Raw genomic sequence first — 14,349 nt, 5'->3', positions numbered from 1 at the left:
CAATTTGTCGAGAAGGAAATAACATATCTCGGACACAGAGTCAGTAAAGGGCACCGCCAAATAACCCCAGAAAGAATAGCGGGAATAACTAAAATACCGCTTCCCAGGACAAAGAAGGAAATAAGACAATTTCTGGGCTTAGTGGGCTATTGCCGGATTTGGATAGAGAATTATACCTCCCAGGTGAAGTTTATGTATGACAAATTGGCAAAGGAAGACCGGGGAATAATCAGCTGGACCGAAGAAGAAGAACAGAAGTTCAGGAAAATAAAAGGGCAACTAATTCGGGCCCCGGTATTAACACTGCCAGCACTGGAAAAGCCCTTTCAGCTGTATGCAACAAACAATGAAGGAACTGCGTTAGGAGTACTAACCCAAGAAAAAGGAGGAAAGCGGCAACCTGTGGCCTTTTTATCAAAAATGTTAGACCCGGTATCCCGGGGATGGCCGACGTGCACACAAGCCGTAGCGGCAGCAGCCGTACTAGTAGAAGAAGCACGGAAATTAACCTTTGGGGGAAGAATGACGGTGTATACCCCGCACTCCGTTAGCACCCTCTTAGCCCAAAAAGCTCAGCGGTGGTTGACGGACTCTCGCATACTGAAATACGAAACCATTCTGATGGTCGGGGATGATTTAAGCTTTGAAAAGAACAATAGTTGTAACCCGGCACAGTTCTTATACGGGGAATCAACAGGGGAGGAAACCGAGCATAACTGCGTGGAGGTAACAGACCTTCAGACAAAAAGCAGGGAAGATCTACAAGAAGTTCCCCTAATTGAAGGCGAGGAACTATATATCGACGGCTCCTCCAGATGCATCAATGGGGTACGACACAGTGGATATGCTATTATAAACGGGAGGACTAGGGAGACGGTGGAGTCCGGCCGGCTCCCGGGTAATTGGTCAGCCCAGTCTTGTGAACTATATGCCTTGCAGAGGGGACTGCAACTGTTAAGAAACAAAATAGGCACTATATACACCGATTCTAAGTATGCCTATGGAGTGGTACACACCTTCGGAAAGATTTGGAAAGAACGGGGGTTGATAACAGCCAGGGGAAGGGAATTAGCTCACGAACAAATGATAAGCATGACTCTGGAAGCTCTAACACTACCTCAAGAAATTGCAGTGGTTCACGTTCCAGGACATCAACGAGGAACAGCCCCGGAAGCAATAGGAAACCGGCTCGCAGATGAAGAAGCCAAACGGGCAGCAATGGAAAAAACGGTCCGACTTCTAACCCTGATACCGATAAGGGAAGGGCTTAACAAACTACCAGTCTTCACCCAAGTAGAAATAGACGCTATGAGCCAGCTGGGAGCCCGACAAACATCAGAAGGCGAGTGGAAGACCCCCGACGGACGGCAAGTACTGAATAAGGAAGTAACTCGTCATATACTGCAACAACTACACCAACAAAGCCATTGGGGAGTGCAAGCTATGTGCGACACTATCCTAAGGGACTATGTTTGTAAAGGGATATTCACACTAGCTCAACAGGAGGTGTGGGGCTGTTACACCTGCCAAAAGGTAAACAAGAAAATGATGCGTGCCACCCATAAGGGGGGACAAACACTAGCCGTCCGACCGTTCCATCGGATCCAAATAGACTTTACGGAACTACCACAAGTTCAGAGATGGAAGTACCTGTTAGTAATTGTGGATCACTTCACTCGGTGGGTGGAAGCATTCCCAACCACTAAAGCAGACGCCCCTACAGTGGCACGGATCCTATTAGAAAATATAGTCCCAAGATATGGAATAATGGGGTCTATTGATTCAGATAGGGGAACACACTTTGCCTCAAAAACACACCAGCTAATCTGTGACGCCTTAGGAATCCAGTGGAAGCTGCACACCCCCTGGCACCCTCAGAGCTCAGGAAGAGTTGAGAGGATCAACAGTACTTTGAAGATGCAATTGACAAAACTAATGATGGAAACCAAGCTACCCTGGACCAAGTGTCTACCCCTGGCCCTACTAAGAATCCGCACGGCTCCTCGAAAAGATATAGGAGTATCCCCTTATGAAATGTTGTTTGGCCTTCCATATTGGAACAAGGTGGAGGGCTATCCTTCCCTGCAAGGGGGAGATGTCTTTGTAAGGGACTATTTACAGGCACTGTCTCGTTCTTTTGCAGAATTGCGCAGGAAGGGGTTACTCGCACAAACCCCACCTCTGGACTTCGCACTCCACCGAACTCAGCCCGGTGACTGGGTCCTGATTAAGACTTGGAAGCCAGAGAAGTTACAGCCGCAGTGGGAAGGCCCATTCCAGGTGCTACTGACCACCGAAGCCGCAGTAAGGACAAAAGAAAAAGGGTGGACCCACGCCGCGAGAATCAAGGGACCCGTAAAGCCCGAAGAAGGTGCAGAATGGACTTGCGTCCAGGGAGAAGACCCGATGGTGCTAAAGCTCAAAAGACGGACAGAATGAACTTTGGGACTGTAATGTATATACTGCTATTGTTGAGAAGCGCTGAAGGGGGATGTGATAAGTGCAGGACGATGGTATGGGTGGGCATGACGGTTTTTTTTTCCAGGGTCCTTTGTATCACACTCGCATGTAAACGAGAAATGTTATGACTACAACAAAAAGGAGGAGTATGTGGAAAGTTTAATCTAACCAACTGCTGCTTAAAGATAGATGACAACGGAAAGGTGGTTCAAAAAAAATATCAGATATAATAAGGAAACTGGCCCACGTGCCGGTACAGACCTGGAAGCCGCTGGGGTATTGGGACTGGCTGGACGGATGGTTGAAAGGAGGCTGGTGGCGAACCGCTTTAGGGGTTATAGGAGGGGGATTGATGGTCCTCCTTCTGCTACCATGTCTGATCCCCTGCTTGCGGGAGCTAGTAGCTCGGGTGGCAAGACAAGTCATGCAACCAGGGGCCCCAGCTGATCCTGTTCAGGTACTCCTACAAAGGGAAATAGAGCTAGAGGAAGAAGCCTATGTAAACCCGTGGCAAAAGCCCAACTGATAGCACATTCTAAAAAGAAAAAGGGTGGATTGAGAGAAATGATTAAATTAAAGACGGTACTTAAGGAGTCCATTTAGAATGTGCTGACACAGAAAGAACATGCAAAGCAACTTGCAGGGCAACGTATAAACCAATTTGCAAAATCAGGATGAAACAATAGCTTGCTGATTAAAGAAGCGATACGGGTAACGGGAAGACATGCTTAACAGTTGAACAATAACGGTGTTAATGCGCTGAGGCTGATAAGTGGGCCAAAGGGTAATCACATTTGTAATTTTGTAATGAGATTAAGGAAGAATGTCTGCACCTCACATGGGTGCAACTCACAAAGTCGTAAACAAGTAGGGTATAAAAAACTGTGCAAAGTGTAATTCGGCACTCAATCTAGCAGGAGCTGGTTGGGTCCGACTCTGCAGACTCGAAAAATAAAGTTTACCGTTCTGCAAATTGCTGAGACTCAGTGTGTTTCTGACAGGGTATACAAAGAAGAACCAAAAATCTTAAGTCTTCACCCCATTATTCCCTCCTTGTGTTGCTTCCAGATCAATTTCCTTCCTCTTTTTGGTCTCCAGCCCATTTCCTTCCTTTTTTATGGTCTCTTGCTTCCTTCCTCTTTCTCTTCTACAACAGCTGGCCAGTAATCCAACGACATCCGTCAAATCACTCATAACCTCAGTGTTTTAACTATTCAATACCCAAATAATATCGATGACATTTCACAACCTTTGCTGAGAGCCAGTAGCACTTTCTAGAGATAGTCGTCCATCAAATATTATATAAAGATTATTCCTAAGATGTGGGGCAATGTGGTTTTATGTACATACACTGCAGAATAACGTACAAAGCAAACCTATATTGATTCATGTACAACAAGCTGGAGGAACTCAGCAGGTCGGGCAGCATCCGTGGAAACGTGCAGCCAATGTTTCAGGCCAAGGCCTTTCTTCAAGATGTGACGTGATGAAGGGTCTCGGCCCGAAACGTTGACTGCTCGTTTCCACGAATGCTACCCGACCTGCTGAGTTCCTCCAGCGTGTTGTGCGTGTTGCTTTGACCCCAGCATCTACAGTGTACTTTGTGTTTACTATATTGATTCATTCTCTTTGTCATTTGTCCCTCCTTCTCCCACCCACACCAAATCCCACTCAGGTCTCTGGCACTGAGCCTGGCTCTGTGACGCTGAGCAAAGGTGGTGGTGGGGTGGGGGGAAGAGGCAAGCTGTGGTGATAGAGGTTTTGTTAGTCAAGGGAACAGAAAGGAGGTTCTGTGCCCGAGAACTAGACTCCCAGATGGTATGTTGCCTCCTGGGTGCCAGGGTCCTGGACATATCGGTTCAAGTCCTCATCATTCTTAAGTGAGGGTGAGCAGGCAGAGGTCATGGTGCACATAGGTACTAATGACATGGGTAAGATGAGTGACGAGGTTCTGCAAAGCGAGTTCAGGGAGTTCGGTGCTAAGTTAAAGGGCAGGACCTCCAGGGTTGTGATCTCAGGTAATGAGGCCAGAAGTGTAAGATCATAAAGTTTAACACCTGGCTGAGGAGTTGGTGTAGAAGGAAGGGATTCAGATTTTTGTACCTGAAGTGCTGGCCATAAGGAGTTTGAACACTCTATTTGTAACTGTGTGGGTATCTAAGAGCTTTAATTTCCTCCCACATCTCAAAGACATGCTGGTAGCTGAACTATTATAAATTATCCCGTTTTAGATTGAGAGTAAGAACTGTGCCACAGGATATGAAATACTCATATATCAACCTCTCCCCTTCCCACCGTCCAAGCACCGAAACATTCTTTCTGACTGAAGTGGTGATTTGCTTACATCGCTTCCAATCTAATGCTGTTTGTATTGTGGCTTCTTCTACATTGGACAAAGCAAATGCAAACTGGGCGATCACTTTGCAATCTGCAGGAATGACCCTGAGCTTCCTGTGCATTTCACTGTAATTCACCACCCCACTCCCACTCTGACCTCCCTGTCTGTGACCTCCCGCACTGATGGATTGAAGTCCAGTGGAAACTTGAGGAACAGAATCTGATATTTTGCCTCTGCACACTGCAGTCTCTGAGGAATCAATACTGAACTCTCCAATCTTATTTAAGGGAGTGGATGGACATATGTGAGTTTGAATAAGTTGCCAAATTACAGGGAAATAAGGAAAGGGGTTTGAGGGTGATGTGAATTAAGAAGACTGCAGATGCCGGAAAACTGAAATATTAACAGGAAGCACTAGAAATACTTGATTGGCCATGTAGCATCTGTGGAGATAGAAACAGAGTTAAGGCTTCAGATCTGAAACTCTTCATCAAAATGGTCAATTCTTAATATGGGAAAAATGGGATTCCTGATGAGAGCTGGCATGAAGCTGATGGACCAAATGGCCTTCTAAGTATAACATAACACTCGTTTTTGTTCAATCCGTGATGGTACGGGCTTTTTAAATTGATGCCAGTTGAGTATCGTGGAAGGGATGCATGTCCAAGGATGTCTTCTTCCCCAAAATTCACAGGCTGCACAGGGGATCCATGCCAGAATCTCTCTGCCCCACTGCAGTACTGTTTTCTATCATCTTCCTCTTAGAAGAGCACGCCTTTGGTTGGAATGTGCTGTGCCTTCACTTCCCCATCACTGCGCCTATACTCAGAAGACACCTACACCCGTGCAATGTATACCAGAAACTGCCCACCAAGTGCCTGAGATACCAAAGTGCTGGGTTACAGACTGTAGATCAAGGTCTCCTGGGGGAGGGGCTTTTGCTATTGCTTGGGGGGAGTGTGGGGGCGGGGCAGTGGATCTGCTGGTACACGTTGGGGGGTAAAGGCTTTGATGTTTCTATCATTCATTCTCTGGGGTTTCTTGTTTTCTGGATGCCTGTGAAGAGTAAGAATTCCAGGCTGCATACTGTATACATTCTCTGACATACAAGTGAACCTCTGAGTTCTACTGGAGCTCGGCTGATAGATGGATACGAGGCAAATCCTGCTGGCTAGGGACCAATATGCACAAACACCAGTACATGCCACCTCACACCATATGCATGTGCACACACGCATTCACACTCATCCAGAGACACACCCACACACATCCTTGTACCCGGACGGCTTTGCCTTTTGGTAACATAGAGGCAAAGAGGTGTTGTTGCATGCGCTGTGACTTCAGTTCTTTCGCACTGGGGCCACCAAGCAAAAGGAAGGTTTCTTCCCACCTTGAAATCAGATGGAATATCTCCATGTGCTTTACTGATCAATCCCCATGTGTGTTACTGATCAATTCCCGTGCACTTTACTGATCAATCCCCGTGTGCTTTACTGATCAATCCCCATGTGTGTTACTGATCAATTCCCGTGCACTTTACTGATCAATCCCCGTGTGCTTTACAGATCAATCCCCATGTGCTTTACTGATCAATCCCCGTGCGCTTTACTGATCAATCCCCGTGCGCTTTACTGATCAATCCCCGTGCGCTTTACTGATCAATCCCCGTGCGCTTTACTGATCAATCCCCGTGTGCTTTACTGATCAATCCCCATGTGTGTTACTGATCAATTCCCGTGTGCTTTACTGATCAATCCCCGTGCGCTTTACTGATCAATCCCCATGTGTGTTACTGATCAATTCCCGTGCACTTTACTGATCAATCCCCGTGTGCTTTACTGATCAATCCCCATGTGCTTTACTGATCAATCCCCGTGCGCTTTACTGATCAATCCCCGTGCGTTTTACTGATCAATCCCCGTGCGCTTTACTGATCAATCCCCGTGCGCTTTACTGATCAATCCCCGTGTGCTTTACAGATCAATCCCTGCGTGCTTTACAGATCAATCCCTGTGTGCTTTACTGATCAATCCCCGTGTGCTTTACTGATCAATCCCTGTGCGCTTTACTGATCAATCCCCATGTGCTTTACAGATCAATCCCTGTGTGCTTTACTGATCAATCTCTGTGGGGTTTTCACCCTGCATCTATGTGCAGAGGATGTTGAAAGTTCCATTTGAGACACAGCTTTGACATTGGGCTGATGTTGCCTGTTAACTCTCCAGCGCAGGACTGTGGTTGGTGTGGAAAGGAGGTGGTTGAAAGGAACACCAAACTTTGCCTGTTGCAGGGATTTGATTGAGAGTCACATCACACAAGCAGTTCTTTAATCCATTATGTCCATTCTGATTATCTTACAATAATCTGACACTGGTACAATTCTACTCCTCCAACATTCGTATCAATACTCTGCACCCACCTCCCACCAACTCTACAACTAACCCGCACATTGATGGCAACATTATAGGCTAATTAACCTACAAAGCCTCACGGCTTTGCGATGTAGAGAAAAGCATCGCAGTCAGAGAGAGAATGGGCAAACCCACACAGGCAGCACCAGGAGTCCAGTGTTAAAGCTGGGTTGTGGACCTGTGAGGTGGCGTCTGTACTGGCCTCGCCACTGTGCAGTCAAAAACAGGCTGCTTCTTCACAACTAAGTGACTGATAATCTCACTAACTGTGTGAAGTGTGAACTGTGTGAATCCTTTCGGAAAAGCTGGTGGAATCGGGGAGGAAGAAAGGCTTACCTTTGCAACTATCTGCTTCTGTCCCTTTTGCACAGAACATGTTTTCTGTCAGCGGATACGGGGAAGTACATGTCAATCGATCCTACAAGAGAGCAGAGCACTCAGCATACGACGGGAACAGGCCAGAGCTATTAGTTAGATATGTGGTTACTCTGAGAACAAGAAGGCAGTGACAGGAGCAAAAACAACAGATCAGAGAGCTGCTGAGGCGACTTTACATTGACAATGTGGTAATAATAATAACGACCACGTGATGGTTGAGTTACCTTCCGGTGCTGGCTTCTGTATGATTAAGTTGGTACAGTACCTGCCCGACTGTGTCAGCCTCTGGGGATTAAAAGCTCCAATTCTCCAAAGGATGGATAGCTGGCATGGTTCTTTTAAAGATTCTGGTCTGCTCTGCAAATTGGTGGCCATGTTTGGCACCAGGACTTGGATATTTAAAGAACACCTGAGCTCAGTTTCAGGGCCCAATTGTCAGCTCAACTTTGGGTCAAGTCTCCAAATGAGTTTAGGGTTTCTGTCTCGTTTGGATTCTCGTCTAGTCCTGTCAGGTTCTTGTCTAGCATCTAGTCAAGAACCCTATTCTCGTCTCAGTATTAAAATAAAGTTTTGCTTCTAGTCTCAGATACTCTAGCACTTTCCATCCTCGCCTAGGCCTCTCGCCACAGAAGTTATCAGAAATCAGTTTGACAATTTCTTTGAACCCCTTCATTCAGTTCACTTGGTGGTGTGAAATTCTGGATCAATCAACTGGCTATTAATTATTGATACATTTCCAATACTCTGTCAGTTCCCACAAGGGCTCCACATCAGACCTGATTCTGACACCGAAGGAATGTAGCAAAGTCCACTGCAAGACCCGCAACTTTCAAAATTGATTTTCTGTCACTAACCATACCTGCGAGCAACATCTAAGCTGTGTCCATGTTGAAGTTGTGCTGGAATTGTCCATGGAAGAACAACTCAAAGAGTGAACATTGAAGCACAACAGATGGTGACAATTTAAAATAATAAGCAAGCAAAATACTGGACGTACTCAGTAGGTCAGGCAGCACCTGTGAGAGTTACTGCTTCAGGTCTGGATCTCTTTCATTAGAACTGACAAAAAGAGTAAAATGATTAGTTTTAGGTGGCAGAGAGGGTGGGTGGTACAAAGGAATATCTCCAATAGGGTGGATCCAGAGGTAAGTTGAAGTGAATATCACTTTAAGATTGTGTAATGTGTTGCTAATGGTAAGGATGTGGACATGCCCATCAGTCTAGCATATACAAAGAAAAGAGAATACCTAAGCCAAACGATGTTAGGCAAAAATGGCCAGTTCTAACAAACACGAGCAAATCTACAGATGCTGGAAATCCAAAACAACACATCTAAAATGCTGGAGGATCTCAGCAGGCCAGGCGGCATCAATGGAAAAGAGTAAACAGTCAACGTTTCAGGTTGATGAAGGGTCTTGACCTGAAACATTGGCCATTCACTCCTTTCCATAGCTACTGCCTGGCCTGCTGAGTTCCTTCAGAATTTTGAGTGGATAGCCAGTTCTGATGTAGATGGGAAAAAGATAAGTTAAAAAAGATTGGAGAATTCAATGTTGAGTCCTCAGATTTGAAGAGGCAGAATATCAGATGTTGCTCCTCAAGTTTGAATTGGATTTCCATCCGTCAGTGCAGGAGATCACAGACAGGGAGGTCAGAGTGGGAGTGGGGTGGTGAATTACAGTGAAATGCACAGGAAGCTCAGGGTCATTCCTGCAGATTGCAAAGCGATCACTCAGTTTATATTGGCTTTTTCCAGTGAAGACCTCCAAGAGGACCATAACCTAGGGTTTGAAGGCTTGTGTGCCTCAATGACCCAGAGACCTATGTTGGCTGGAGTCAGGGCTTTGTGCTTTGGTTCTTGTACAGATCAAAGGACAGAGGCCAAACTAAGAGGATGTGCTGGAGATTTTGGAAAGCATTAAGTTGGTTAGGTCACCGGGGCTGGACAGGATGTACCCCAGGCTACTGTGGAAAGCGAGGGAATTGTTGAACCTCTGGCAATGATCTTTGCATCATCAATGAGGACGAGAGAGGTTCCAGAGGATTGGAGGGTTGTGGATGTTGTTCCCTTATTCAAGAAAGGGAGTAGGGATAGCCCAGGAAATTATAGGCCTGTGAGTCTTACTTCAGTGGTTGGTAATTTGATGGACAAGATCCTGACAGGCAGGATTTATGAGCATTTGGAGCGGCATAATATGATCAGAAATAGTCAGCATGGCTTTGTCAAAGGCAGGTCGTTTTTTGAGGATGTTACTAAACAAATTGATGAAGGTAGAGCTGTAGATGTAGTGTATATGGATTTTAGCAAGACATTTGATAAGGTACCCCATGCAAGGCTTATTGAGAAAGTAAGGAGGCATGGGATCCAAGGGGACATTGCCTTGTGAATCCAGAACTGGCTTGCCCACAGAAGGCAAGGTGCGGTTGTAGACGGGTAATAATCTGCGTGGAGGCCAGTGACCAGTGGATTGCCTCAGGGATCTGTTCTGGGACCCCTACTCTTTGTGATTTTTATAAATGACTTGTATGAGGAAGTGGAGGGATGAGTTAGTAAATTTGCTGATGATGCAGAGGTTGGGGGTATTGTGGATAGTGTGGAGGGCGGTTAAATGTTACAACGGGACATTGATAGGATGCAAAACTGGGCTGAGAAGTGGCAGATGGAGTTCAACCCAGATAAGTGTGAAGTGGTTCATTTTGGTAGGTCAAATATGATGGCAGAATTTAGCATTAATGGTAAGACTCTTGGCAGTGTGGAGGATCAGAAGGATCTTGGATCCATAGGACACTCAAAGCTGCTAGGCAGGTTGACTCTGTGGTTAAGGAGGCACTCGGTGCATTGGCCTTCATCAATCGTGGGATTGAGTTTCAGAGCTGAGAGGTAATGTTGCAGCTATATAGGACCCTGGTCAGACCCCACTTGGAGTACTGTGCTCAGTTCTGGTCACCTCACTACAGGAAGGATGTGGAAACCATAGAAAGGGTGCAGAGGAGATTTACAAGGATGTTGCCTGGATTGGGGAGCATGCCTTATGAGAATAGGTTGAGTGAACTCAGCCTTTTCTCCTTGGAGTGACGGAGGATGAGAGGTGACCTGATAGAGGTATACAAGATAATGGGAGGCATTATTCATGTGGATAGTCGGAGGCTTTTTCCCAGGGCTGAAATGATTAGTATGAGAGGACACAGGTTTAAGGTGCTTGGAAGTAGGTACAGAGGAGATGTCAGGAGTAAGCTTTTTACGCAGAGACTGGTGAGTGTGTGGAATGGGCTGCCAGCGGCAGTGGTGGAGGCGGAAACGATAGGGTCTTTTAAGAGGCTCCTGGATGGCTACATGGAGCTTTGAATAATAGAGGGCTATGGGTAAAGCCTAGCTAGTTCTAAGGGCCTGTATTGTGCTGTAGGTTTTCTATGTTTCTAAGAGTGGTCTACTGGTCCTCCAGGTTTGGTGGTTCAGCTCAGGGCTAACAAACCTCGACTGGTAAAACAGAATTGTTATGGAAACAGTAACAAAGAATCCTTCTACATCTGAGTGGCCATGGACAGACAGAAAAGAAGGACCTTCATTGTTGCCCTAAACACCAGTGGTGTAACAGACATGATATAGATACCTCCAGTGTAGGTGAACCCACAATACAAACAGCAAACACAGTACATAAGATTGGAAGAAATGCAGGTGAATCACCGCTTCACTCGGAAAGAATGTTTCGGTCCTTGGATGTAGGGAAGGGAAGAGGTTAATGTATAGGGATTTCACATCCTGTGGCACTGCGGTGGGTGGAGATGGAAGAGCTGACCAGGGATTCATTAAGGGAGCATTCCTTTTAAAATGCCAAAAGGGACAGGGAGGGGATTAGAGTCTGGTGGTGGAGCCGGCAGGGATTGCAAATGGCGATTCATTAACTGTGGAATCTGGTGGAGTGCAGGTGAGGACCAAAGCCCGGCTGTGTGACGAACTGAGGCCAAGGCTGTGGGCCTGCTCCGGCCTTCATATCTATGGGCTCACTTTCATTCTGAATGCTGTGGCTTGTTCTTATTGTTTGCATGATTTGCATTCTTTTCTCCCTCTCTCTCTCTCTCTGCATTGGCTGCTCATTAAACTTTTTAAGATGGGTTCTTTCTGGTTTCTGCCTGTAGGGAGATGAATGTCAAGGCTGTATAATTTATACGTACTTAGATAATAAATGTACTTTGAGGTTTGAAGCACCTTTTTCTTCTTCTATCCAGGAGGAGAAGAGGTGAGGTAAGGGGGCGAGATACAGTTAAGGGATCAGTCCACCATGGCAGAAGAAATGCCATTGTTCAGGAAGAATGGTTCAGGTGCAACCTGCTGGGCTCAGTACTGAATTATCCGACTTCTGCATCAGAACTGGCCATTATATGGCTTTGTTTTTCTTTTGTTATTTATACTGTGGCCTTCTGGGCATTTCCCACAGGCTTACTATGCACATCACACAGACAAACAAATTGAAATAGATTTTAACTGCTGCCTCACTGTTAGATTAAGTCAACTGACCTCGCGCTGTCCGAGATATTCCCTTTGTTCAAACCCATTCCTCCCCAAACTTCTACTTAAAATTTTATGTCTTTTCCAGTTGTGATGAAAGGTGTTGGACTTGAATCATTACATGTTTCTTTTCTCACAGATGCTGCCTGACCTGCTGAGTATTTCCAGAAATTTGCATGTATTGGCGAATTAACTAGTTCCTCGACCAGCTGCTTTAATAGGTCTGTTAATCCTTCTAAAGAGTAATTGGACCCCCTTTTTTAAAATAATGGCCAGAGTAGCATTGTATATACTCACCAACACACATAGTAATTATTTTTAGCTTTGTCTAAAATTACAAATCTTCTGAGAGAGATGCATTTTAATATTGTAATTTTTTTCCATTTAAGCTTTCCCTGTGCATGCTTTTCACCCCATCATCTTGCCCAGACCCACTGCATTTATTAATTAGTCACAATATTGCTGTATATTTGTCATTCCCTCCATAGGCAGGGATAGGGGGGTGGTGCTGGTATGGTAGCTTTCACCACTTGTTCCACCTCCAGTTTGTGAGGAACTGAACAAGTGGGGGATTAAGTCATCAGCTCCTGCAGAAATAAGCTGGATTCAACCGATTTTCCATTATGCACAGGCTCAGTAATATGACCGTGCTCTCCCAATAACTATTCCAAAAACTAGAATTGGAAAGAAGTAGAAAAAAGATGATTTATCAATTTACCTGAATGTACACTTGGGCATGCTGCAGATCATAACTTGATAAAGTTGACCTTCTCCTATAGTATCCCCAGCCTGTCACGTAACCTGGTATCTTTGTGGTTCTTCCATTGTCAGTTGTCAACACAACATCTGGGACGTAAAATTAAAGCAATATTCATCTCCACTCTTTCAACTCATTTTGCAGCACAATTGGAGTGATCAGGAGCATAAATGCAGGCACTGGGCTTAGTTAGTTAAACAACAGCCTTCCTCTTAAAATAGTTAAGACCATAAGACATAGAAGCAGAATTAGGTCATGTGGCCTATTGACTCTGCTCTGCCATTTCATCATGGCTGATCCAATCTTCCTCTCAGCCCCAGTCTCCTGCCTTCTCCACATATTACTTCAAGCCCTGAACAATCAAGAATCTATCAAACTCTGCCTTGAACATACATAAAGACTTGGCCTCTACTGCCGTCTGTGGCAACAAATTCCACAGATTCGCCAGTCTCGGGCTAAAGAAATTTCTCTTCATCTCTGTTCTAAAAGAATGCCCCTCTATTCTGAGACGGTATCCTCTGGTCCTAGACTCTCCCACCATAAGAAACATCCTCTCCACATCCACTCTATCGAGGATTTTCAACATTTGATAGGTTTCAGTGAGGTCACCCCTCATTCTTCTGAATTCCAGTGAATACAGGCCCAGAGCCATCAAATGCCCTTCACCTCCTTTGAACCCTCTCCAGTGATGTGACGTATATAGAGAAGGAAATCCTAAAGTGGTTATCTGGAAGCCAAGTTATGCTCATAGAGGAGATAGGAGCAGGATTTAATGGAGGAAAGAATACATGATTTGGGATGGGAAATCAGCTGGTAACTTCAGGACAGGAAGAGGTGGTAAAGGGGTGTGATGTAGTTGGGAGAGGCACAGGAAACAGCAGCAGATGTGGGTATGCTGCTAATGGCCATCAACTTAGAGTTTATCTTGGAGGCAAATAAGATGCCACATTTGTGAATGGACTGGCTGAAACTGAATGAATAGTGAGATTCAGATTCCAATTAGTTTGTTATCTGGATATGGTTTGGATGCAGGAAGATGGGACTAGACAGAAGGTGAGGTCGGCATGGACTGGCTGGTTTGAAGAGCCTGTCTCTGTGCTGTGGTGCTCTATGACTTTATTGTCATAAATAAAAGAATGCAATGAAGTTCCTTGCTCATGGAGTCAGGGAGGGTGACAAGAGATTGCACCACTGACAAGGGTTGGGCTGGGCCTTACTGTGACACCCTACCAAAGTTCAACTGGTCCCCATGGAGAAGGTCAAAGACACGGACTCCCTCACAGTCTGCGTTCAGTTGGGTGGAGCGTCAATGTGGTGGCTCGGCTTTGGAGGGGGCACATGGCTGTATGACTCTGTCCAACAGCAGGAATCTGCACAGGGTCTGGCAACAAGGTCCAGGGACAGATGTGGTGTCATCCATCACTCAGTAAAACCCAGACTTGAGGTGCCTCCAAGTAAGAATGGTTGGGCAATGCATATTCCCTTCAACATCTTGTAC

General features: G+C 45.6%; 2 protein-coding genes across 4 annotated transcripts in view; one reads left to right on the top strand and one right to left on the bottom strand.

Moving 5' to 3' along the window:
- lig3 (ligase III, DNA, ATP-dependent) overlaps positions 1 to 2,278 on the top strand; it is a 112,572-nt gene extending 110,294 nt beyond the window's left edge. The window contains exon 22 of the mRNA XM_059973069.1: positions 2,144 to 2,278. The gene's annotated coding sequence lies outside the window, so the exon portion shown is untranslated. The remainder of the gene's footprint in view (positions 1 to 2,143) is intronic.
- LOC132395902 (complement factor B-like) overlaps positions 1 to 14,349 on the bottom strand; it is an 81,410-nt gene that overhangs the window by 5,120 nt on the left and 61,941 nt on the right. For all 3 annotated transcript variants that reach the window (XM_059973071.1, XM_059973073.1, XM_059973072.1), the window contains exons 15-16: positions 12,813 to 12,940; positions 7,546 to 7,627 (exon numbers count right to left, since the gene is read on the bottom strand). In XM_059973071.1, coding sequence (XP_059829054.1) covers positions 7,546 to 7,627; positions 12,813 to 12,940 — 210 coding nt within the window. The remainder of the gene's footprint in view (positions 1 to 7,545; positions 7,628 to 12,812; positions 12,941 to 14,349) is intronic.

This window comes from Hypanus sabinus, chromosome 6 (assembly GCF_030144855.1).
Source record: "Hypanus sabinus isolate sHypSab1 chromosome 6, sHypSab1.hap1, whole genome shotgun sequence".
Lineage (NCBI taxonomy): Eukaryota > Metazoa > Chordata > Chondrichthyes > Myliobatiformes > Dasyatidae > Hypanus > Hypanus sabinus.
Note: the sequence above shows the minus strand (reverse complement) of the source record. Positions and strands in the feature narration are given on the sequence as shown.